The 24046-nt window shown below is 47.9% G+C and overlaps 3 protein-coding genes across 4 annotated transcripts in view; 1 reads left to right on the top strand and 2 right to left on the bottom strand.

Moving 5' to 3' along the window:
* Glod4 (glyoxalase domain containing 4) overlaps positions 1-3464 on the bottom strand; it is a 19612-nt gene extending 16148 nt beyond the window's left edge. The window contains exons 1-2 of the mRNA XM_028759403.1: positions 3320-3464; positions 843-892 (exon numbers count right to left, since the gene is read on the bottom strand). Coding sequence (XP_028615236.1) covers positions 843-892; positions 3320-3409 — 140 coding nt within the window. The 5' untranslated portion in view covers positions 3410-3464. The remainder of the gene's footprint in view (positions 1-842; positions 893-3319) is intronic.
* Positions 3465-3505: 41 nt separating this feature from the next.
* Mrm3 (mitochondrial rRNA methyltransferase 3) lies at positions 3506-10251 on the top strand. 2 transcript variants are annotated; one of them, XM_028759326.1, is made up of 4 exons: positions 3506-3850; positions 4042-4286; positions 6916-7083; positions 9524-10251. In XM_028759326.1, the coding sequence occupies exons 1-4, from the start codon at positions 3537-3539 to the stop codon at positions 10051-10053; spliced, it is 1257 nt and encodes a 418-aa protein (XP_028615159.1). In that variant the 5' UTR covers positions 3506-3536; the 3' UTR covers positions 10054-10251. The 2 variants fall into 2 exon arrangements, with proteins under 2 accessions (XP_028615159.1, XP_028615160.1); XM_028759327.1 differs by having other exon boundaries at positions 3531-3850; positions 6988-7083.
* A 6621-nt stretch (positions 10252-16872) lies between these two features.
* The window catches only part of Nxn (nucleoredoxin), a 141690-nt gene continuing 134516 nt past the window's right edge, over positions 16873-24046 (bottom strand). The window contains exons 6-8 of the mRNA XM_028759298.1: positions 22912-23091; positions 21323-21447; positions 16873-18331 (exon numbers count right to left, since the gene is read on the bottom strand). Of these exons, the coding sequence (XP_028615131.1) occupies positions 18149-18331; positions 21323-21447; positions 22912-23091 (488 nt within the window). The 3' untranslated portion in view covers positions 16873-18148. The remainder of the gene's footprint in view (positions 18332-21322; positions 21448-22911; positions 23092-24046) is intronic.

Here is a 24046-nt window from a genome sequence, read left to right as displayed (position 1 = left end):
GTTGCTTAGTATTACTATTACTTAGTATACTGTTGCTTAGTATTACTATTACCTAGCCATTGCTTTCCCTACTGCAGGTATTTATTTGTCCTTGTACTAACATATGAAAAAATATTCGGTCTTTGTTAGGATTCCTGGCATAGAGCTCTTTAAACCTTGGAATTTCCTGATAAGTGGGCCTGTTATTCTTGAACCTCTTTTAGAATACCTGGGTTGCCGATAACAAGCTGACTGAAGGTGAGGATAGATAGCTTGAAGATTTGCTTGGTTGTCAAAAAGACCAAAAGATCAGAATGTGCAGCCACACTTATCTGTGAGAAGGGGAGAGCAAGCTCTACAAATCTGTGTAAAAACTATTCAACAAGATCTGATGACTCTGTGGGTTGTTGCAGCCATGCAGGTGCTGGGATCATGGAAGAGACTGGAAACGCCATCCCTCCTCTCTTCCATACCTTTCTGCATGCTGCTCTTCTATCTGGCTCTTCCTGATTTGAATTCTCTATAAGCCAGTAAATGTAAGTAGTGTTTCCCTGAGGTCAGGAGGAGGGATTACTAGGATTTGTAGCTGGTCTCACATATCTCCAGACAGACAAGGAACTGAGCCAACGTCAGATACCTGGCTAGAATCTGGAGTCCTGGAGAACTGCTTGCTGGGTCTGAGGTACTGCATGAGTGTGGAGAAACAAAGGCTATTCAAGGAGCTTCTCTTATTTCACGCCTCCTTTCTGTTATTTTTATTTGCTCTTTAAAGTAGTTTAGCCTGTGTCTTACACTCAACTTTGTGAGTGTGTTCTGCTTGGAGCTACTCAGAACCTAAGCTTTTAAGATATAAGGCGTCATACCCATTACATGCAGCTTTGCAGCCTTCTTCAAATTCCTCATGGCGTAGAACCTAGTAAAGAGAACAGAATAAATTATAAAGTTTTACTATTGGAACACTGGGGAATCCAAGGACTTGTGTTAGACAAGAGTTCTACTGCCGAGCAATGCTCTTAGCCCTTGACTTTAAAAGACTAAGTCTCACTGTTGGTCTCAAACTATGATCCTCCTGGCTCAGCCATCCGCATGCTAGAACTTCAGGTGTACTAGTATTGTACATAGTGCATTTATACAAACTAAAAGAACATAAACATTATCGTTTGTCAGCTTTACTAAGAGAAACCTTCTAGGTGTACCAGAGATAAGAACATCTTAAGATGGGCCTGGTAGTATACTCCTTTAATACCAGCAATAAGAAGACAGAGACAGATGGACTTCTGTGAGTTCAAGGTCAGCTTGGTCTACATAGTGAATTCCAGGACAGTTGAGGATATACAGTGAGATCCTGTCCTGCCTCCACTCCCCCCAAAAAGAGTTGCATTCCCAAACAGCTATGAAATCTCTTTAGGACAGGAGGCCGCCTGTGGGAAAGAAGTGTGTTTAGCACTAGAAAAGTCTGACTGTAGTGTTTAATGCTGAACAAGCTGTTTCAGACCAAGTGTGACAACTCTGTTGGTGAAAACGGATAACCTGTTTAGACACCTAGGACAGAACCTAGAATACAGAAGGCTCTCACTATCTTAGTCTCTGCTCCCCACCTCCCTTTTCCCTGACACAGCGTCTCATTATGTAGCAGTCTGGCTTGCTGCTAGTGTAGGCTGGCCTCGAGTTGAGCCTCACAACTGCTGGGACTGCAGGAATGGGCCGCCACACTCAGCTGTTTTCAGTTTTCATTCCCACCGCTCCACTGAAGCTCCATTACTTCCCTCAAAGATCACAAAACTCATCTTCATTAGCTGGGCATGCTGGGATCCTGGAGGCACTGAGGCAGAAGCATATCAAGTGCAAGGCCAACCTGAGCCACTTACTGGTCCTGCCCCACATTAAAACACACACACACACACACACACACACAAAACTTATTGATTTCTTTCCTTAATACCTTCATAAATATATACTCCTAAAGCATAGCTCTGATGGTATCACAAGCTCCCCCTTACTTTAGCATAAAACTCAAATTGCTTTGCATGCAGTGTTCATGACAATACCAGAACCGACCCCAACCTGTATGTCTTCAATCCCAACCTCATCTAGCCAAATGCATATAAAATCAGTGTCACTTTCCAAATATGTCCACATCACCTATTCAGGCCATCTTGAATAACTTTCCCCTCTAATCCTGGTATGTGGAAATGCTCCTTTTCAGGGCCAATTTATTCAAGGTTCTTATGAATTATTTCCTGAGAACCTTGGTTGGTAAATCTCTCCTTTTGTATTTTTAACGTAAAAGTAGCTACTACTTTACAGAAGTCAGTTACGACCTGTACGGTAACATGTTTAATCTTCACAAGCACCTCTTGAACAATGAAGAAATAGAATAATGACATCTATATCACTAAACTCTGATAGGTATAAATCTAATTCCCTACATCATGTGCTCTAAACGGGAACAAATACCAGAGTCATTTGTGCCTGCTACCTAAGTGGTACCTTCTTAAAGGTTGAGCCATCTCTCCAGCCCCCTACACAGCAGACATTTCTATGACTGATTAATGTGTGTTGACTGATTTGTGCAACTCCCTTTACACTCCTTACCTTCTGTACCATCTCTACACTAAGCTGGATTTGGACTGCTACAAGTCTGTTTAAAAAAAAAAAAAATCTGCACTGGTGTGTTCCCTACCTCCCTGGCTTACCAAGAGCTCCTCAATAAATCTCCACTACACTTTCAGCTAAGTGACTCCCTTAGAAACACAGCTTCTCAGACTGTTTCCAGGTACTAGGAAGGCGACTTGATTCTGGCCTCATACTTAAATCTGGGCTGTTTAGAGGAGAGCCACAGATTTACACAGCGAGCCTGAGTACCTATGAAGGAGACCTTTCGAACTTGCCCTGACAGAGCTTGTTGATAGTGGAATGCTTGACTAGCATGCGCAAAGCCATGGATTCCCTTCCCAGAGCCTAAACTTTAAATCCGCAGCCCTGATGGAAGCTGAAATTTGCTGATCACACCCAAACGTTTCAAACCAGATCTCTCTGTCGTGAATTGGGAGGGGCTTTTTATAACGTTTCTGCCTATTAACGCTCCTTCACGTTAGACTGCAAGCTCCCCAAGCCAGGAGTGTAACAAATATTTGTGAAGGGCTGTAAGTGAACGTGCGTAGACAACGTATCTGGTAGCTCAGTCCCTTTCAAAGGTTTCCCAACCCGAAAGTGGGGACTCGCAAACGCTGAACACGCCGGCGCGAGGGCCTGGCGGCTGATGGCGTCCTCCCTCCCCAGGTGCGGCCCGGCCGCACATCGGGGTCTCATGCCAGTCCCGCTCGACCCCGGTCTGCACCTGCATCCCTAGGACATCGCGAAAGAAATGCACCGTCTGGAAGCGGTTCCCCACTTTGAAAACGAAGTGCAGAGCTCGACGAGTGGCCATGACTCTCACCACGAAAACCAAATCCCAAACAGAGGGCCACCCCGCCCACAGAACCGGGAAGACCGTCGCGTGACGTCACTAGTACGCGACCGCGCGCTCGGGTGAAGTAGCGCTCGCCAGAGGAAAGATGGCAGCGCCGGCGAAGGGCATGTGGTGCTCCCTGGGACCATTGCTGCGAGTGGTCCAGACTCCGGACATCGGTTCTCGGCGCTGGGTCCGGGCGCTGCGGCGCAGCCCGGTGAGAGTGTTGTCTCCCTCTGGACAGGTGGAGGAACGGAAGCGCGCTCCCGACAAGCAGTCCCGCAAGGCGGCCCCTAAGGCCAGTTCCCAGGGGCAGCAACAGAAACAGCCTCTTGAGACATCCCCATCCCAGACCCCTCACACCTGGGAAGAGGCAGGGCTTCGCTACGATAAGGCCTTTCCCGGAGACAGGAGGCTAAGGTGATATGTTTTTGAAACTTGTCATCTATTTCCCTTTTCTTGCCTCGCGGTGGAGCTTCTGGCTCTTACTGTTTCTACAGTGCAAAATAAATGTCTTCTTTGAGGCTTGTGCCTCCGCCAAGCTCTGTGTGTCTGTTAGAACTACATGACAAGAACGTTGATAATCATCCCCTCTCTGTTTGCATCCACAGCAGTGTGATGACAATAGTTAAGTCCAGGCCTTTTCGGGAAAAGCAAGGGAAGATCCTACTGGAAGGTCGCAGGCTGATTGCAGATGCTCTCAAGGCTGGAGCTGTGCCAAAAGTGTTCTTTTTTAGCCGTCTGGAATACATCAAGGAGTTGCCGGTAGATAAGCTGAAGGGTGTCAGCCTCATTAAGGTGAAATTTGAGGATATCAAGGATTGGTCGGACCTAGTAACGCCACAAGGAATAATGGGTCAGTGATATACAGCGTATCAATATCTGGAATTTCTATTTCATTCAAGTGTAGTATCCTAGACTTTCTTGTTCATACTTGTCTTAAGGTAACAAATTTTATTTAAATCAAGTTTAAATTTTTATTGACTAATGTCTAAAAATAAATAGGACTTCTCAGGTCTATATGTTTTAATGGTATTTTTACTGCCATCTGAACCAATTTCTCATTCATATTGAATTGTGAGGCTTTTGCTTGTTTTTGACAATTATAGTTCAGGCAGGCTTAAAACTCTGTATGTAGCTGAGGATAGCTCTGAACCACTGACAGACGTTCCTGCTTGTACCTCCTTACTGCTGAAAAGGAGGCATGAAACAAAACATGCCCAGTTTTGTTGTTGTTGGTTTGTTTGTTTGTTTTATGGAATGTTAAAAACATTTTATGAGCCAGGATTAATGCAAGCATTTAAAAATTCCAGAATTTGGGAAGCAGAGGCAAGCAGATTTCTGTGAGTTTGAAGCCAGTCTGATCTACATAGTTCCAGGATAGCCAGAGCAAATAGTGAAACCCTATCTCAAAACAAAACTTTACTTATTTTGTGTATATACGTGCATGGGTCAGAAGACAATCTGTACAATCTGTGAGAATCAGTTTTCCCTCTGCACTGTATGAGTCCTGGACATCAATCTCAGGTTGTCAGGCATGGCAATAGGTACCTTTTACCTGCTGAGCCATCTCAGAGAATTACAAGTTCATCTTCAGCCACCTTTCTAGTTTCTTTCTTTCCCCCAGATACTGCCCTGAATACTGTGCTTTAGGATACGTTGCAGAGATTATTAAACGAGAGAATTTTCATTAAGGAAGCCACTTAGCATTTTCATTTTTTTCCGAGCTCTCCAGGTGATTTGTGTGCATTGTATTAGACTGAGGATAGAAGGGTCACTGGGTAAGTGTTACTGTGCTCAACTTGCTAAGATTCTGACCCTCAGCAAGAGACCTTACAAATGGCTTGGTCCTCGCTACCCCTACAACTCTTGCAGTATGAGCCCTGGCAGACAGTGTCTTCAATATAGTACTTCTGGGCAAGGCTGTTAAGAATTTTATGAATTTGTTTCCTGGGGATATTTTTTAAATTTTAAGACAAGCAGTGAAGGAGAGCTATATGGGTCTTGTTTAAATATTTAGGTTAAGCCTACACATTAAGTAAAACAAAAACCCAACAGAAAAATGGAGAAAGGCTACAGCATCAAGACAGTTTGAAAAATGTAAGGAAAGACAGTAATGTAACGGGGTCACAAATAAGGTGAGTGCAAAAGATGTCCATCCATCTCCCTGGTACAGGGGAAATGCAGAGTGAAAGAATGCAATGCTGTTTTTCCTGAGTGTTAAAAAATGAGAGTGAATATGTCCTCTGTTAAGTAGGCTGTGAGCTAGGAGGCGGGTATTTATCATTCTAGACATGGATAGAGACCCCTAGCCTCTGAGGAGAGCAGTTCCATGGCATTTGTTAACAGTAAGAGTATATGTACACTGTCCCTTTCACTTGCAGGAATTTGACTCAGAGAAGTTTTCAGACATCTACAGAGTCTTCTGTGGACACTTATTGTAGCATTTTTTGTTTTGTTGTTTGTTTGTTATGAGGAAACTTTTAAATCTAATTATCAACTAAAAAACTGGAAAGGGCCAGGCAGTGGTGGTGCATGCCTTTAATCCTAGCACTCAGGAGACAGAGGCAAGTGTATCTCTGTGGGTTGGAGGCCAGCCTTGTTTATAGACAAGTTACAGAATAGCCAAGCCTATACACAGACAACCAACCTACCAAACAAAGGAAAAAACTGGAAAGAGCTATACTCTGACACATCATATTATAACACTCAGAAAGATATAGTAGCTGCAAATAGATACTGACATGATAAAATTTTTAAAGACACAGTGGGTGAGATGACAAAGTGAGCTTTTTAAAACTTTACTCATAGATATAGGTTATATAGATGCTAGTTTTTAAATCTAAAATGTTACACATATGAGTGCTTTGCCTGCATATATGTATGTGCACCAAGTGTGTGGCTGGTGCCTACTGAGGTCAGATCTCCTGAGACTGGACTTGTGAGCCACAGTGTGGGTTCTGGGAATTGAACTCAGGTCCTCAAGAGCTGCAGGTATTCTTAACTGCTGAGTCAGTGCTCTAGCTCCTATATGTCATTTTTAACATTTGCTTTCAGATTCTGTTTTTGTTGCTTCTAGAAGTGTTAGGGATCAACCCCAAAGCCATCTGCGTGCTAGGCAAGTGCTGTACCACTGAGAACATCCCAAGCCCTTGTTTTGTGTGTGAACATGTTGTTACAGAGATGAGGATGGCCTTAAACTCTCAGTTCTCCTGCCTCCAGCCGTCTGCCACCACACCCACAGTGGTTTGTCTGTGCTGAAAAAGCAGTTAAGTGTGCGGATATAGCTGGGTGCATAGAGTTCAGAAAGGAGAAGGGGTAGGATGGGGTTAGCAGTGGTAGAATTTTTGTTGTTTGAAATTTTGTAGTCTTAATATATTCTTGTTTTCATTTGGTAATTGTGAATACATAAAGAATGATAAAAAAAAGTCAAACCATTCCCATGCACACTCCAGACTAGTGAATCGCCTGTGTTGTTTTCTTAGGGATTTTTGCCAAACCTGACCCTATTAAGGTAACATATCCAGAGACTCAGCTTCACCATTCACTGCCCTTAGTGTTGATTTGTGACAATCTCCGTGACCCTGGGAACCTGGGGACAATCCTGAGATCTGCAGCTGGAGCAGGCTGCAGTAAAGTCTTACTCACCAAAGGTAAGAATAGCTCTTTTTAAATAAAATAAAATAAAATAAAATAGGTTAATTTTATTTTTAATTCTGTGTACATGTGTATGTCTATGTGTGCACATATAAGTGTAGGTGTCTACAGAGGTCAGGTTCAGGAGGACCTGGAACTGTAGCTACAGGAAGTTATGAGCTTCCCACGTGGGTTCTGGGAGTCAGCCTCCCCAGTCTGTAAGGTCCACTGTGAGAGCAGCGTACACTCTTGAATGCCGAACCTCCCTCCAGCCTTGGAAAAGCACTTCCTCTCTGGTGCCTTTGTTGGCTGTTTGCAAGTAAGTTAGGTTTTTAGACAGACACGCATGAGTCTGACTCTCTGATCTGCCCTGGGTTAACTGCGTGCCCATAAACGATGTGTTAAATGTCAAATCTCTTGTCTATAAAGTAGGAATAAGAAGAATCTTCCTCATGGTTGGTTTTTGTTTTTTTGAGATTACTTGAAATGATGCAGAGAAGCGTTTGGTAAATGTTGCTTGTGTTTTAAAATTATTTTGAGACCTGCTGCGTTGTTTTGGAATTTTAAGTCAATGGAGGGAAGAAATAGGTTCCCATTTTATGAGTTTTATGAATATACATTAATTATTTACATGCCAAAGTTAAGACTTGGTTTAAGATCCTTGTCTATCTTGAGTTCTCAAAGTGTTGAGTATATAAGTCCTTCCTAACCCTTGAGTTCTGAATCCCATGGAAGGAAAGCTGTCACCAAAGTGATTATGTGTCCCGGTACATTTTTCTTAGCCTCGGGAATATGTAGTTACACAGCTATACACAAATTAACCTACATTTGAGCTTTTTCTCACAGAAGGGGATTAATAGGCTTGGTTCTAAACATACCTGGCTAGCAGTTGAGACATGTCTAGAATGCCTTTTACACCCTGGGAGCAGAGGGGAGGGAGCATGTCACTCATCAGAGACACCCAAGCTACAATTAAATATAAACTAATAGTGGAACAATTGCTGAGACTTGCCTAAATTCAACTCTCCCCTGACACACTCTGTCCGAGCACAGGTCTGGCGGTGTGAGACTTAGTTTCTGGGGTTCCATTTTCAGTACCCCACCCATTCCATTGTTGAGTGCTTTGACAGCAGTGCAGTTTTGGAAATGTGTTCACAGCGACGAGGTGGTGTAGTTCTTACTTGTTTCCATGGCTGAAGTGAAGGAGGTCGGGAAAGAGGAAGATAGTTGGTGTGATGGTCAGTTCACGGGTATGCGGCAGAAGGAGCTCTCATTTTGTCCTTACTCCTCTCTACATGAAGGAGTGAGACTAGACAGCTGCTGTCACAGATCTAGGCCCATCTAGTCCTTTCCCTCATCTTGGCCTATAGCCCAGCTCCCATCTCTGGTTCCCCTGCAGTGCTTAGGAAAGCCTATAGGTGGGGATGTCTGGGCATGAGTACATTCTCTGTTGATCTGACATCCAACAGAGAATAGATACTATTCTAAACTTGACGAGTTAACTTTTTAAAATGACTTGTCATAAGGCATCCCTATGACACTCATGGTGAAATGCCTTCCTCCTACTTTCCTGTGGTGGGAACAGGCATGTAGACAGGTCAGTATCCGCTGGGCAGCCAATGCACAGGAATCCTTAGGTCTAGATGTGACTGTGTCAGAGTATGAAGGCGGGCCTTGGCAGGGACAGGGCTACTAACTACTCGGGCTCCTGCTTCCTCCTGGATTCCTGTATGAACTTCTTGCCTGGTTTCCCCATTGTTAGTGTAGGGAGACTGCTCTAGTCCAGATTAACACTCAAGTCAAGTGTTTCTTCTAAGAAAGTCAGATTCGGTCCTTGGTTTGCTTAAATCCTTCGGTAAATGCTCTTGATAAAATTCCTCGCTCCTCAGCTTAGTGCACTGTTTCTGTTATGTTGGCCATTGCCTGCCTCTGGCCTCCTACCCCACCCCACCCTGCCTAACAGCAGGCATGCTTGCTACTCTGCCTTTGATCTCTACCTGGACCTCTCTCCAACAAGATCCTCTTGTCCCTAAGGAGCCAGCTCAGCGTCACAGTCTCTTAGATGTTTAGTGTTTTCCTGTTCATGCTGCTTTTATATTAGTTACTGTTGATACCGCAGTCGTCTGGTTCAATGTTCTTCCAGTGCCACAGTTGATACCCTGCATTCCTGCAGGTCTGTGGTGGCATTTTAATCACTATTATATCCCCTGCAATGCCTGGCACCTGTGTATGGATGCGATGAATAAAATCTATTTCAGCATTAGCAGCAATCGGTCTTCCAGACCCTTCGCTGGTCACTGTCATCGGATGGGAGGTTCTTGGTCCCAGCAATGGAAAAGACTGTAATGGAAAAGCTGTTGGTTTATCTTTTGGTTAGAATTAAAGGGACTTACTTCAGCATTCCCTTTGTAGTCTAGGAAGGTTTGTAAAGTCTCAATTGTATCCTTTGTTTTTTAGGGTGCGTGGATGCCTGGGAGCCTAAAGTGCTCCGGGCAGGCATGGGGGCACATTTCCAGGTGCCCATTGTGAACAATGTGGAATGGGAAGCAGTGCCCAATCACTTGCCTCCTGACACCCGAGTCTATGTGGCAGACAACTGTGGTCTCTATGCCCAGGTTCAGATGTCTAATAAAACCAGTGACCGAGACTCGGCATGTGATCGCCGATTCTTAAAGTTTCACAAGTATGAAGAGGACCTAGACACTGAAACCAGAAAAGATTGGCTTCCCAAACTTGAGGTCCAGAGTTATGATCTGGACTGGACAGAAGTCCCAGTAGCTGTGGTGATAGGTGGGGAGACACATGGAGTGAGCCTGGAGTCCCTGCAATTGGCTGAGAGTACTGGTGGCAAGAGACTGCTGATCCCTGTTGTACCTGGTGTGGACAGTCTGAATTCAGCCATGGCTGCGAGCATCCTGCTCTTTGAAGGGAAAAGACAGCTGAGAATAAAGGCGGAAGACTTGAGCAGGAATAGGAGTTACCACTGAAGGAGCGCAGGAATCCTCAGTGGGAGGGGAAGGGTGCCTCCAGCCCCTGCTCTGCTGGACTGACTGATGCTAGGAGACTGGCCAAGGTGACAACACAGGAGCCAGGAGGTAGGCATTGCCACCATTGTGTGGTACTGGAAAAATATGAGTTTCTATTAGTTTCTGCTGTTCCTTATTAAACAACAAAGGTCAAAATTCTTTTTTGTTTTACTTATATGAGTGTTTGTCTGCATGTATGTACATTACACCACAAGTATGCTTGGTACCTGGTGGAGGTCAGTGGAGGTGTCATATCCCCTGGAACGGGGGGTGGGGGGGTGGTTATAAACTACCATGTTAGTGTTAGGAACCGAACCTGTGTCCTCTGGAAGAGCAGCAGGTGCTCTTAACCACTGAGCCAACTCTCTAGCACCATCAAAATTCTCCCTACGATCTCCCATCTCCACTAGTTTTGAGATTGTAACTTTTTGCTAGTGTGTACTAGATAAGCACTCTGCCAGCAGAGCCGCATCCCCAGTGCCTTAGTGTCTCCTGGGAAGCTGAAGGCTGCAGGGCATGGCACCCAGCAGCCAGCTGTTCTTTGGTCTTCTCTGCAGCCATCTCTGGGCTGATGTGTCCAGACCTTCAGTTCCACAGGCAGCTGATGTGTTTTCCCACTTTATGGTGAACCAGCAGAAGCAGTTCATCAGGTGGTGTCATCCCTCAGCACAGTCCCTGTTTGTTTGTTTTGAGACTGAGTCTCACTGGATAGCACTGGAAAGTCTGGAACTCACTATATAGACCAGGGTGGCCTTGAACATAGAGCCCCACCTACTTCTGCTTCCAGAGTGCTGGGACTAAAGGTGTACACCACCATGCCTGGCTTTACAGGCATTTTTTAAAGGATTCCTTATGAAGAAAGGCTAGACCCTGAGTCTACTTTGCAACATAACCTGCTGCTGGAAGTGCCAGCTTGCTTACCAGCTCCTTGCTGCTAGTTGTAGGTTTTGTGACACTTGATTAAATGCTGTGATTTAGGGGGACAGCAAGATGGCCCAGGGAGTAAAGGTACTTGCTGTCAAAGCCTGGTGACCTGAGTTTAATCCCTGAAACCCACATAAAGGAGAAAGCGACTCCACAGTCTTCCTCTGACCTCAACACACACAGTAATGATGATGATGTCAGGGGCTGGAGAAATGGCTCCGAAGTTAAGGGCGTCTAACTGGTATTTCAGAGGACCCCAGTTTAATTTCCTGTGCTCATGTTGGACGGATCACAACCACCTTTAACTTGATCTCCAAGTGATCTGCTCCTTCTTCTGGCCTCCTCAGATATGCACCAACACAGATGCATTCATATACATGTAATTAAAAATAAAAAACAAACACTTCATTTTTAAATCAGGAAGGATCACTGGGTGTTGTGCGGTGAAGATCTTGCAAGGTCAGAGTGTCGGCTCTAATCATACCGCACTGAGCTCTCAGATCCCCAGGGACAAGCTGAATCCCTAACACTCCCAGAATACAGTGAGGTCGGAGAAGACCAAAGCAGATAGCTGCACCTGCTGAGTGACTGTGGGAAGGAGTGGGGTGCTGGAATTTGGAATCCATTCTAAACACTACTTCTGCAACCACAAACAATTGGTTTAGAGTTGAGCTTCCAAGAAAAGTAGTTGTACTACATCCTCAAGCACAGCAGCTCCAATGGCTGGGTTCCTCTAGGATTCCTTTATCTGCTTATTCTAGGGAGGCTGAGCAAGTTGTTGCATGTGCAACAGAAACCACAGAGCCACCCCCCTTCCCTTTCTGTTCCTTCAACTCTAGTAAAACTCTTGAGAGAACCAACTGGGCAAGCGAGTCCATGTACCAGACGGCAGATGGCAGGGCTTTGGGGTGTTTTGGGGGAGAGTACTGGTAGTGTTCAATTTTGTTAGCTGTGTCCTCCCAGGATGAACACTGCCTGTTGACCCAGGGTACTGCACAAACGTTTGATGTGGGTAGTTCGTGGATTCTTGGAGATCTTCAGTCTTTAGTCAGCTTTTAAAAACCAGAAGAGCCCAAAGCTTTTTCTTGAGGGAGGGGGGGGGTTGTGTGTGAGAGAGTGTCAGAGATAGAGATGGGGTTTCTTTCTCTGTGTAGTCCTGGCTGTTCTGGAACTATCTCTGTAGTCCAGGCTGGGTTAGAATTCACAGAGCACTACCTGCTTCTGCTGGGATTAAAGGCATGCGCTGAGCCCAAAGCGCTTTCTTTACTGTTGTCCACAAAGGCCGGAACACAGCAGGCTGGGTCTAGAAGGCAGTAGGGAAGAGTTCATACCACTCGCTGAGCCTGCTGACATTTAGTCTCCCCTCAACACCTCAGAAAGTGCTAAAGAAGCAGAAGGCACCAAAAGGAAGCAAGCACATCTCCACTCTCCTGTACTTTGTCTCCTGCATTGTGTTACAAACTAAAAATCAGTGATAGAACATCCTGCATCCTGGAGAAGAGTGGCCTGTGTAGCACTGCTCTGGCTTGGTGCAGCGTGAGGCCCTTCTGCCATCCTGGGTGCAACAGGAGTAAGAAGTGTACTTGTCAAATGCTTTCTGGCCAGTGTTAGAACTTAGCCTGGGGGTTGTATGTGTGTGTGTGTGTGTGTGGTGGAGGGTGCACAACTTGTCCTTTTGAGTGACTGACTACAGGGGAACACTTGTGGCTATGTTCTTGCCGAACGAAAATGGAAAATCACTATCATGAATTTTCACCTTTGAGAACAATGAATGTTCGATCACCATTTCCCCAGGAAACAGGAATAAAACGGAGCAGTCCGTGTTAGGAAACCTGCCAGTGGCTGAAAGGGAAGGAAGCTCTGTGAGAACCTGGCCAAGGCTCCTGCTTGGCTTTGCAGGGAGCCCAGCTGTAGCAGCGGCTTTGGCCACAAGGTGGCAGGCCTCACCTCAGAAATGGTTACACAAGCTACAGAGTTGGGACTTGCCCTGGGTTTAAGTTGTTCGAATGGAATCCTAGCTCCCTCTGCCAAAGAGCACTGCAAACTTGGAGTGTATCTCAGCTCAGTGGAAATCAGAATCTGAAATTCAAGAGAATATAGACATTAACACAGTTTCCATGTACAGCCTCTGGAAGAACACCGATGTTCCAATGTGTTCCTGTTACAGAGCTTACACACATGGCCTTGCCCAGTGCTGCAGGGCAGGCTTGGTCCTTTACCTCATCCAGCTGCTAACTGGTGAGAATCCTGGTCACTTAGACACGTGGGGCAAAACACGACTTGATATCTTCCAGTGCTTGCTCCAAGGGCCCCCAGCAACTTCTGATGTCTCTGCCACCCATGCTGAAGTGCATCAGGACCACACGGAGTCCCAGCAGCCGTGCCTGCCAGGATTCTCTGACCATGGGTTGTGGTCCTACCTCCACCCAGCTGCCTCCCCAGCCCTCAGTGGCATTCTTGGCACTCCGGCTCATCTTGTTTTACTTTCAAAAGGTATATTGCTTTTAACTACAACACAGTCCTCTTTTTCCCTTTCACTCCAGGAGGGAGTGAAGACACAAACACAATAATCTAGGAGCCAAATTAACCTACGGACTGCTTCTAAACAGAGCTGAGTCGCATCTGAGCCAGGCTCACTGGAGTCCCAGGAGGCACGCTAGGTGCTCAGTGGCCCAGTGTTGTGGGGATTGGCCCTGCGCCTCTCTGTATAGCGATTCCCAGCTGCGTCACTCTACTCAGGAAACCTCAGAGTTGGGGTGCCCCATCAGTGGTGCTGCTGCTTGATGAGTAGGGACAAAAGTTGGGAGGAGGAAGCAAGAGCTGCAGCAGGGGTCACTCCCCCCCCTTGCCATTCATGGGGATGAGGAGAGGCACACACTGACACACTGATATATGCCTCCAGAGTGGCTGGAGAAGACCGTATTCTTAGCTCTAGTCCGTATGATTGTTATTTGAGGTCTGAGCATCCAGAGTCCAGCCCTGAGGCCACTGAAGCCTACTCTGGCAGTATGAAGGCTTTTTAGAGCTGTAACTTTGAAAGGAAATCTCAACTGTTCTTTAGGAGTTCTACACACATGGACTAATACATTAGCTGGCTTGGGAAGCATCCTAAAACACTACAGGCGTGACCCACATAGCAGTGGTTAGTTTTAATTGTCAGCTTCACGCCCTCTAGGATCTCCTGGGAAAGGAAGCTCAACAAAGGACTGCCTAGCTAAGATGGCCTGTGGGCAGTCTGTGAGGAATTATCTTGATTACTTAGTTAAGGTGTGAAGACCTGCCCATTGTGGGCGGCGGCATGGGATCCCATGTTGTAGGAGTGACTTCTGGCTCTGATGGACTGCACGCTGGAACTGTGAATTGTAAAATAAACTCTCCAGTAAGTTGTTTGGTCACAGTGTTTTATCACAGCAACAGGACTGAAACTAAGGCACTTAACTTCATCTTTTCACCATAAGATATATGGAGAACACCCTATGTTCTGATTTCCCTGCAGCAGAATTCCCAGCCACAAAGCAGAACCACTATATAATTCCATATATACAGCCTTTTGTTCCTGGAAAGTTTACCACATATGTTCACAGGCCCTTGCCATTAATAATGAAGTCACGGGCTGGAGAGATGGCCCGGCAGTTGAAGGCACTAACTGTTTTTCCAGTTCAATTCCCAGCACCCTCATGGTGACGCACAACCATCTGGTAATAGGATCCTACGTCCTTTTGTGTGTCTGAAGAGACAGTGTGCTCACATATAAATAAATAAATAAATAAATAAATAAATAAATAAATAAATAAATATTTTAAAAAATAATGAAATCACAGTGAACGGTGGTCCCCTAAGCAGCCTGCTTGGAGGCATTGTCAATTAGGGATGTAGATGAGGTAACCACTTTGGTATAACCACTGTGGGACAAACTTCGTAAGATCTTGGTGGGCTCAGGGCTCTCAGGTCAGTGACTGCTGCATGAGACAGTGGGAGTGGAGAGGGGCATCTTGAACCTCTGCAGTCCCTGGGTATTGCCACCCTGGCTTTTGCACCTCATTGGTGTGTTCTGGTGCTCCGAGGCAGGCACAGGTCTGCCCAGGCTAGCAGAAGTGATCTGTGTGTACAATTCGACCACCTCAGCATGTGGCACCAGATGCTAGCTCAGGCCACTCCCTGTGTGTCAGCTCTGTGTGCAGCATTTTGACATGCGTGTCCTCACATGCCCATGTTTTCTCCTAGCTCCCTTTAAAAAGACCTTTGCAAGTCCCACACACCTGTTCCTGAGCCGTGGTCCCCTATCTCCTTGCTAGATTCAGTTCGCCGCCATGAGCATGGGAGCAGGAGGGGGAACAGCTTTTTAGTGTCTTTAATTAGGCAACAGGATAAAACAAAGTCTGGCTGGAAATTACCACTTGAAGCTTGCCAAAAAAGCAGTGCTGGCTCTGTCTGCTGGAATAAGTGAGGGCCACTGGTTTCAAGAACACATGGTGGGCAGGACAGAGCAAAAACCACCTGACTCTTAGGAAGCTGGTTCCATCTGCCCTTTTCCATCATTAGCCTAACACATGTCCTTTTCCTTGTATGGATTTATTACTTTTGATATTTTGAGACAGTGTTGCTATGAAGCCCAGGCTGGCTTTGAACTTATGACCCTCCTTCCTCCCTCCTTAGTGCAGGATTCCAGAAAACTCTTTGATCTTTTGTGTGAAAGCTGGGTGAAAAATGTTATCTTGCTGGGCACTGTAGCTTATGCCTCTAGTCCCAACACTTAGGAGCCTGAAGCAGGAATTTGAAGCCAGCTACACAGTAGCTTTCTAGGCTACAGAGTAAGACTTGGTCTTGAGAAATTTAAAGAAATGCATCTCTGTTGTGGGAAGGGGGTCTGGAGGTCATTTTGAACACAAACCTGGGAATTCTACAGTGGCATTTTTATAGCTACCTTCCCACACTGACCTGCAGGGCATGACGTTTCCCATGCTGCTGGCGGAAGCCTGTGGATATGCCACAGCTGGTGTCTTAGCCTGTTTCCAATTAGCAAGGAGAATAGGAAGGTATCTGGGAGCTGCTTGGTGGGAGCTAGCACACCACCCACTTGGTCTGCTGCAGTAACCTTTAGGGATTGTTCACTGGTTCATAGGAAAGATCCTTCCGTGGCACGTTCTCCAACTGTAGCAGTTGTGCAGAACTAAGCCATCCTCAAGGTCTTAACTAACCCACATATCCACTCTAAAAGGGAAGTTCTGGTGTTGCATCCAGCACAACACCAGACAGGAGAATCAGCCCAGGACAGGCCACTGAGATATGACATAGATCAGATCCTCCACCTCCCAACTGGCTTCTCTCTCTTTTTCCCCAAAATGGTAACTAGCTACTGAGAGGGACACCATCCTTTCTTTCAAAGCAGTCACACACAGGGCACAGACAAACACCTATTCATTTTCCAAGGGAGGGAGTTCATCTTGGTCCTTGTCCCCCTCTCAAGGACACTGACAGAGAAGCCCTTAAACCCTAGGACAGAGCTAGGCTTGGACATCCCATTCCTTGCCCTATTCTTTGAATGAGGTCCATGGTGGTTCTAGTGTCTCCCCATGGAGGTGTCAGTGCTTAGTTTCAGTAAACAAAATTCACAAGGTCTCCAGTCTGAGAACCCAGCCTCCAGTGAGCTTCCTGCCTTCTGAAAACTAAGAGAAACAGCCGTGGGGTGTGTGTGTGTTGAACTCGGGGCCTTGTGTACCCTACAACCAAACTCTGTTCCCAGTCTCAGTTCCTTAGATTCTTGCAGGCTCTAGAACATTCTCCCCATCCCAAATAGAGCACTAAAGGGAAAAGGACTCACCACTGAGGACAGGAAAACTGGAGCGAAGGGTGAGGTCAGAGAGGCCTGCTTTATCTGCTTTATTTCTTTCTAGGTGATTGCACTTCAGGCTGGCAACATCCAATAGAGCAATTACTAACTAATTTTGTACCTCTGAACTACAAGCCAACAATCCAATTCAGCAAAGAACAACAATGTCAATAGCTTATTGGGGGAGGACAACTGGGCTTTCCAAAATAAGTGGTTTGGGCTGGTAAAGCGTTGGGTGGAGCTAAGAGTGAGGCCCTGACACCAGACTGTGACAGACTAAAGTCCTGGGAGTCCCTAGGCCAAAGCCCAGACTCTAAGAACATGACGGGCATTGCCACTGTTCTGTCCTGGGCAGAGCGACTCCGGGTGGCATGCCCAGTGCTCTCACTGCTCCCTAGAGCATAGCCCCTGTTGCAGGTTCCTAGAGAAAAGAAAATCCTCATTGCTTTTTGGATCCAGTTTGAAAAGAAAACAGACCATGAAAGGGGCTTCAGGTGCCTCTGGCATAGAACCAGCCCACAGAGAAACCCAGGGCAGCTGGGCAACACTTCTCTGGGAACTCAGGGTTGAGTCTTGGGAAGATGTCCAAGGGAGAGAATTCACTTCCAAAATTCCAAGATAGTGGGAAGTTTTTGTATGGGCAGAAATCTGGGGATGGCCAAGAATAAGGAGATGGGGAAAGAAGAAATCAACCACACAGTAAGCGTTCTATGAACTGTTAGCTTGGCTATTCATTTTCCCACCAAAACAAACACCCACAAGTTTCCTTATAGATTTGGAGGTCCCCTGCCCAAGAACCCACTGATGTGCTGGTTTTCCCTCAGACCAAGAAAGATTATGTCCTTACAAAGCAAATTTGCCGACAGCTCTCAGTTGATGTCTGCTGAAGCCATGACCCTTCCTCTGTAACTCACACAGGTAGAGGTGTCACAGGAGAGTTCCCTCTGGCTTGGGGTGTGTGTACTGACCCCAGAGTCAGGGCCTCAATCCACTGTCCTTGCTCGCTCACTCTGCAGAAGACCCTGGAAGGTCCGCCATCAAGAGCCAGGAGAGGTGGCAGTCTCGGTGCTAGCTGGTCATGCCATCCTCACGGGTCCCAAGCCGTCTCCAAACATGGTGGGATCTGCTGCCACTGTGAGGATGCACACCCTTGGGTGCTAGCTGAGTTGTTAATGCAGAAACAAGGCACCACAGAGGTTGGACACTTGGGTTGTGTGATTCAGGACACGCGGGAAAAGTCCAAGGGCAGGGGGAGGGAAGGGGGAAGACTGTCTTAAATACTGTCTCAGGAGGTCAGGCCCACTAGATGGGCTCTGGCTTGAGCTTTTCTGCTAGGAAGTCATTCACAAAAGTCTCCACAATGGCTGGGGTGATCTCTTCTACGTCCATCACGTACTTGGCCCGGGCTGACATGTCCAGAATGGTAAGCAGAGGCGCCGCCTCAGGCAGATTGGTGTAATCTCTCAGGGAGTCAGTCATGTCATCCTGGAAGTCACCAGAAGGGCAAGAAAACCAGTAAATTTTAACAATTTAAAGAGTCTCCTGAGCCTAGTCCTTAGAGAGTATGGGACAGGGACGGTGTCAGCATGCTGGGGTGGGGGTGGGGGTGGGGTGGGGGTGGACTTCTATCGGAAGGAAAAGGATCCTACCTACCCTGCCTTAGGGAGGAGGATGAACAATTCCCCTGTATCCCTCAACCCAGGAGGCAAGGCAACTTTCTTTTTTTTTTTTTTGGCTTTTTCGAGACAGGGTTTCTCTGTGTAGCCCTGGCTGTCCTGGAACTCACTCTGTAGACCAGGCTAGCCTCGAACTCTTGAACTCAGAAATCTGCCTGCCTCTGCCTCCCAAGTGCTGGGATTAAAGGCGTGCGCCACCACCGCCCGGCGTGGCAACTTTCTTCATGAGCATGAAAGTGACTTCAACATGCCCTCTGCCTTTTAAGGTTATGATTTTAAGTCCTGATTGTTAAGGTTTTGCAACCAGCTCTCGATTCTTTGCAGCCCCAATGAGGATTATCTGAGGCTAAGTCAGGATTTCAACTCTGGAATCTTCTTCAACAAAAACAGCTTTCTGTCTCCCATGCCCTGTGTGAAATGAAGGCAGGAGGTGCGCAGCCAGCCTGGACACTACTCCACTGTGTTGCTCTAAGAAGCTGGAGCCTTGCTATGCATCCCCTGCTGCTGGCCCAGTGAGTTCCCTCAGCTCAAACACTCCTCATCCAAACAGGCAACAGGGCCAAAGTCAAGGAAAGACTGTTATGGAGGAGCAACTATTTGAGGTGACCTTTCATGAGACAGACCTCATCTGGAGACTAGTGGGAAACGGGACTTCACACCGTACAACATATAACACTCTTAATTTAATGAAAGGTTTTGAGTCGCCCTGCAGAGAAAGGGCATGGGGGTCTTCCTGGCCTTAAACAGGGGTGGGGAGCAGAAAGCATGAAACTTAAGCTCACTGGTTCCTCACACAGAATCTATTACATTCCCAGATGCTAAGGAGGGTTTGTGAGTGACATCTTTCTCATGCGATAGCATGCATCTTCTATAAGCCTGTATCCTTCTGTATCTTGGGCATTGATCGCCAGGCCCAACCATTTGTGACAAACAGAGGGAAGCACCTGGACAAACACTGTTAATATTATCCCTTCAGGAGGCCTGGACCAAGCCAAGAGCTCCAGTGCCTCCCTCTGAGGAAACCAGAGAGATGAATTTTAATGTTCTCAAAGGCTTTCAGATTAACCACTGATTGTCTCAAGGGACAGGATTGGGAAAGGACAACAAGAATAAAAAGACTCTCCCAGCCCTGGGCCATACACTGCTGGGCTCAGTTAATGAAAGTCCATGTCCCATCTCCCTGTTTCCCCGCCACCTCTCCCAGGCCAGGTTATCTTGCTTCTGAGCAGAAGGACAGAAGGCTGAACTGAGTCAGCTGCCAGGACTGGAACCTCAGTGGAGCAATGGGTGATACTGGGGGCTCTGCCTAGCTTTCTGACCCATGGACAGCACCCTCCAAACCTGTCTGTCCTAAGCATGAACTGGTCCATCTGTCAGAAAAGAGCGAGCCCTGTCCCTGGAGTCACAGCAGCTCCACCAGTTCCTTCTCTGCTACTTACTTTCTGTGTGGCCTTGGCAAGGGACATCAGTGGAGCCCAGGTCCCATCCCTAACACCCAGGATGCTATGAGAGGAAACCAGCCCCAGTGTTCCCTGCCCCTCTCCCTGCTAAGGCCTCACTTCCTTCATCTAGGAAACAGGATAATGAGTATTGTTCCCAGTGAGAGGGGGAGGAACAAAGGAGACAGCAGGTGAAGTTCCTGGCAAGGCGCCTAGGGTACAGAAAACTTGCAAAAGCTTTTCAGCTGTGCTCCTGAATCCCCTCCCTGCCCCCAGCCTGGCCTTTCTCTTCTGCACCCATCTTTTCTTAGGAGCTATTCTCCAGGGGTTAGAGTTTAATACATGCAGAGCTGCCTTGCTGTGCTTTGTGTGGGGCGGCTGGGAGCCCCCGGGCAGGAGCCTGTGAACCCTCTTTGTTCCCCTCCACCCCAGGGCTGGGCAGGGCAACTGGGGCTGCCTGCAAGGGGCCCAGCAAGGCAGCCAGGGGTGGTTACTGAGGAGATGATGAATGGGTGGCTTAGGGTGTCTGGCCTCTCTTGTTTGTCTTCCTGAGCTTCTCTTGGGATCCAGTGTACAGGCTCTGACCAATTGGAGGTTCTGACCTGGGCAGGAAAAGCTGGGGGATGGCCTCATAAAGTCTGTTGATGTGAACCTCAGAGGGGTGCTGGGGTGGGGCAGAGAAGCAATGAGCATGTGCAGAAGAAGCCAGGAGAGCGCCTGCGCAGCTGATTGCAGCCATCTTGCAGAATGCAGGTGCCTGTAGGATGCAGGTTCCCAAGCTTTCAGGGTGGTCAGGCACCTGCACAGGGAGTCTCTTCTTTAGGGACCCATCACCTGACCCTGGGGAGGTCCCCTACTCAGTCTGGCACAGTGAGGGCCTTCAAGAACTAGGCCTTGGGTGCAACAGATGGGGAAGAGCAGCAATTTCCAGTCTTCCCAATCTTTGGCTGTGTTTTAAGTCAGGCTCCCTGTGATGGCTAAGCGTGTGTTGCAGGCTGGCACAGTGGGACTAGCCAGGCTGATACTCTGCAAAGCACTGGAGGCTGGTTCTGATGGAAGTGAGGGTGGCTGACTGACATCTGTGACGCTGCTGCTTTCCCAGCAGTGCATGGGGAACAGACCCGGGAGGGTTTCCTAATGTTCTGAGGGCCACTGAGTGAGAAGGAAGGGTGGAGGATACAGCAGGGATAGGAAGTGCTTTCTGATGACTAAGGACACACCTTTTCCTCTTACATCTGTGTGTGGCACAATCAGCTCAGACCCAGAGGTCCCTTCAGACCTCCAGAAGCCAAGATCACTTATGTCCTGAAAGTCTCTGCTGCTAGCCTGGCCAGGACACCATGCCTGTCCTCCACACTCACCTCCCCAGCCACAAAGAACAGCAGCGGCGCCTCCTCTTCTTTGGCTTTGTACTTGGCAATGATCTTCTCAGCTATTGGCTGGATCAGCTGTTTGGCTGCCTCCGACTCTCCGTCGTCCTCAGAGTCTGTGACAGGGGAAGAGAAAAGAAGGAGGAGCAACTCTTAAATTGTCAAATAGTAGTGACCAGGCATGGACCCGAGTGCTGGGCCTCAGACACTCTGGGCTCACTAGACACAGGCTCAGTGAGCAGTTGGAACCCTACCCACCAGCATGCAGACCCTGTCAGGAAGTTCTTCACCAAGCTATCCAGGGAGCTGTGTTGCCCCTATGCCTACCCCTGAGGCCCCAGGAGTACTCTCCCAGTCACAGAGCCCGAACCATGAATGCTGCAAGGAGCCGAGGACCGTGGTCCCCTCTGCAGCTCTGGTGGTGATGCGACACCATAGCTGCTTTAAAGCCACCTGGTAGGCAGACCTGCCTGGGACGATCTGCAGGAGAACACGAGGAATAGACGCAGGAGGCTTAGGCTGCTGAAGCCTGTGGTAACGAGTCAGCACAACAACCTCAAGTGGTAAAGAAAGCACGGAGGGTATAGGAGTCTACCCAGAAGTGTCACACTGACCAAGAGGCTCATGGTGACCAGACACAAACTCTGGGGACACCCCCATCTAATTCACTATCCAACTTGTTTTGCCTCTCTGGGACTTGGTTTCTACATTTCCGGAGAAGGCCAAAAGGTTCCTAATTCTCCCCAAGTTCAGAGCTCTTTCCAAACAGGCCCCAGGATGTGGGTGTGAGGACCTGCAGCTAGCCGGACAGTACCACAGTGACACATTTTCAAGACTGCTTCTCTATGACAAGCTTTCCTACCCAAGACTGGACCAGTCTGCTTATTGGCTCTGATGCTAGGGTCCCACCCGAAATCAGACTCCAGAGAACACAGCAGGGTGCTGAGGGTACTCCCCAGGCCCTCAGTGAAGTTGGTGGGGGTCACTCCAACCATGGACCTAATAGAGCAATTCAGCTGGAGGTGACCAGCACAGTCCCAAGGTTCTTGGCCCTGGGTTGTAAAAGTATCCGGAGTCATTCCACAGTCTGCAGGGATACTTTTCTGTCTTTCTACTTGGCCAAGAGGCATAGCTTCTGAGGGTGGAGGAGCAGGGCCAGCTCTAGTGGCCCCCCTGGAATTGTCCATTAAAACATAGGAAAGTGACAGCAGGCCTGGATGAGCCTTAGCCTGAGGGGACCCCACCCCCTACAGCTGCTAAGCAAGCAATACCCTCCCCATCTCCCTTCCCAACAAAGGTTCTGTTCATGGGGGGCTGGGGGCATCTTCCTGCTTGACCTGTTGCCCAGCTGGCTACAGGAGCAGCACACAAGGAAAGAGGAGCAGTAGCTACTCCAGACCACCGCTTGCAGGGAGATAGCCATGAATAAATCATTGGGGTCAAAAGCAAGGCTGCTGGGGAGACAAAGACCCCAGCTCAACACTGTTAAGGACGGAAAGAAGCTGGGGGCAGGGGAGCCTATCTGCCTCTCATGAGAGGTCCATTCTGATCTGTCTTCCACGTCCCCCTCAGCTCCATACCTACAAAAAGGACGAGGCAGGGGCCCTCATTGAGCTGCACAGCGTTGGAGTCAGAGAGCTCCAGCACGGGCTTCGGGTGCCACGGGAACTCCCGGCAGTCCTCGTCATTGAGCACCTCCACCCGGCCCTGCCGAGTGATCACCTCCCCCTGCGGGTCCAGTACGATGAGCGTGGGGATGCCTGCAAGAGAGACACAACATTTAGCTGGCCATTGTCCTGAGACAGGGGAGAGGCTATCTTCCAGATCAGGGACATTCACATTCTCACAGTAAGGATCCAGGCCAGGTCTGGTCGGGAAGCCCTGGGCTAAAACTAAACCCAGTTGCTGACCAGCTACAGAACCACTCTGGGTCTGTGTGGAGTCACTTCACGGAGAGCTGAGGGAGTCTGTGCCTTGGACTTCTCTGGGGTGATACTGTAAAGGAGCTGGAGTCCCCATCTATCCCAGCCTCAACAACAGTAATTGAGTGACAAAGTCAGAGAACGGAACACAGAAACCAACACTCATTTGGTGTGCACAAGGCTTGGGGTCAGTCCTGGTGTGCACGCACATCCGAGTGCATCGCATGTGCTCTACGTACAAATCCCCGTGTGAACATGGGTGCGTGTGGGCGTGCCACCTCTTTGCTCTTTGTACCCCACTCCCCACTGCTTCTCTTCTGCCCAGAGCTGCCACTCACACAGAGTCAGCCTCTGCTCTGACCTTTGGGGACACTTGTCTCTCCACTGGTAGCTGCTCCCCTCCCCAGTAGAGCTCTCCAGGTACCCACTCTTGGGAGCAGACCAGAGCTTGGGTTTTATTTGAAAGCCAAAGAAATTTAATATTTATATGTTCTGAAGTATTTGGTCAGTAATTTGTTCCACTGACATTTTACGTCTCCGTAGGGGGTACAGTGAGGTACCAGAAGTATGACCCTGGTGCTTTGTAACGTGCGGTGGCGGTGGGCCCAGTGGGCACACAGTGGTGGGGCTACCTTCAAAAGGAATAAATGAGTCCATTTTGTTCACATTTACCAGAAGAAGCTAGATGGGTGTGTCAGAGACTAGGTGAAGAGCCCGACTCCCATGGACTTTTAAGATGAGCTCACGTCAGAGACTAGGTGAAGAGCCCCGACTCCCATGGACTTTTAAGATG

This window comes from Grammomys surdaster, unplaced genomic scaffold (genome assembly GCF_004785775.1).
Source record: "Grammomys surdaster isolate TR1022 unplaced genomic scaffold, NIH_TR_1.0 126278, whole genome shotgun sequence".
Taxonomy (NCBI): domain Eukaryota; kingdom Metazoa; phylum Chordata; class Mammalia; order Rodentia; family Muridae; genus Grammomys; species Grammomys surdaster.
Note: the sequence above shows the minus strand (reverse complement) of the source record. Positions and strands in the feature narration are given on the sequence as shown.

What these genes read in the sequence shown, in the direction of transcription:
- Mrm3 (XM_028759326.1), top strand. Translation starts at nt 3,537, where the DNA reads ATGGCAGCGCCGGCGAAGGGCATGTGGTGCTCCCTGGGACCATTGCTG. An exon ending in AACGCCACAAGGAATAATGG is followed by an intron (nt 4,287 to 6,915) that starts GTCAGTGATATA and finishes TTGTTTTCTTAG; the next exon opens with GGATTTTTGCCAAACCTGAC. An exon ending in TAAAGTCTTACTCACCAAAG is followed by an intron (nt 7,084 to 9,523) that starts GTAAGAATAGCT and finishes TTTGTTTTTTAG; the next exon opens with GGTGCGTGGATGCCTGGGAG.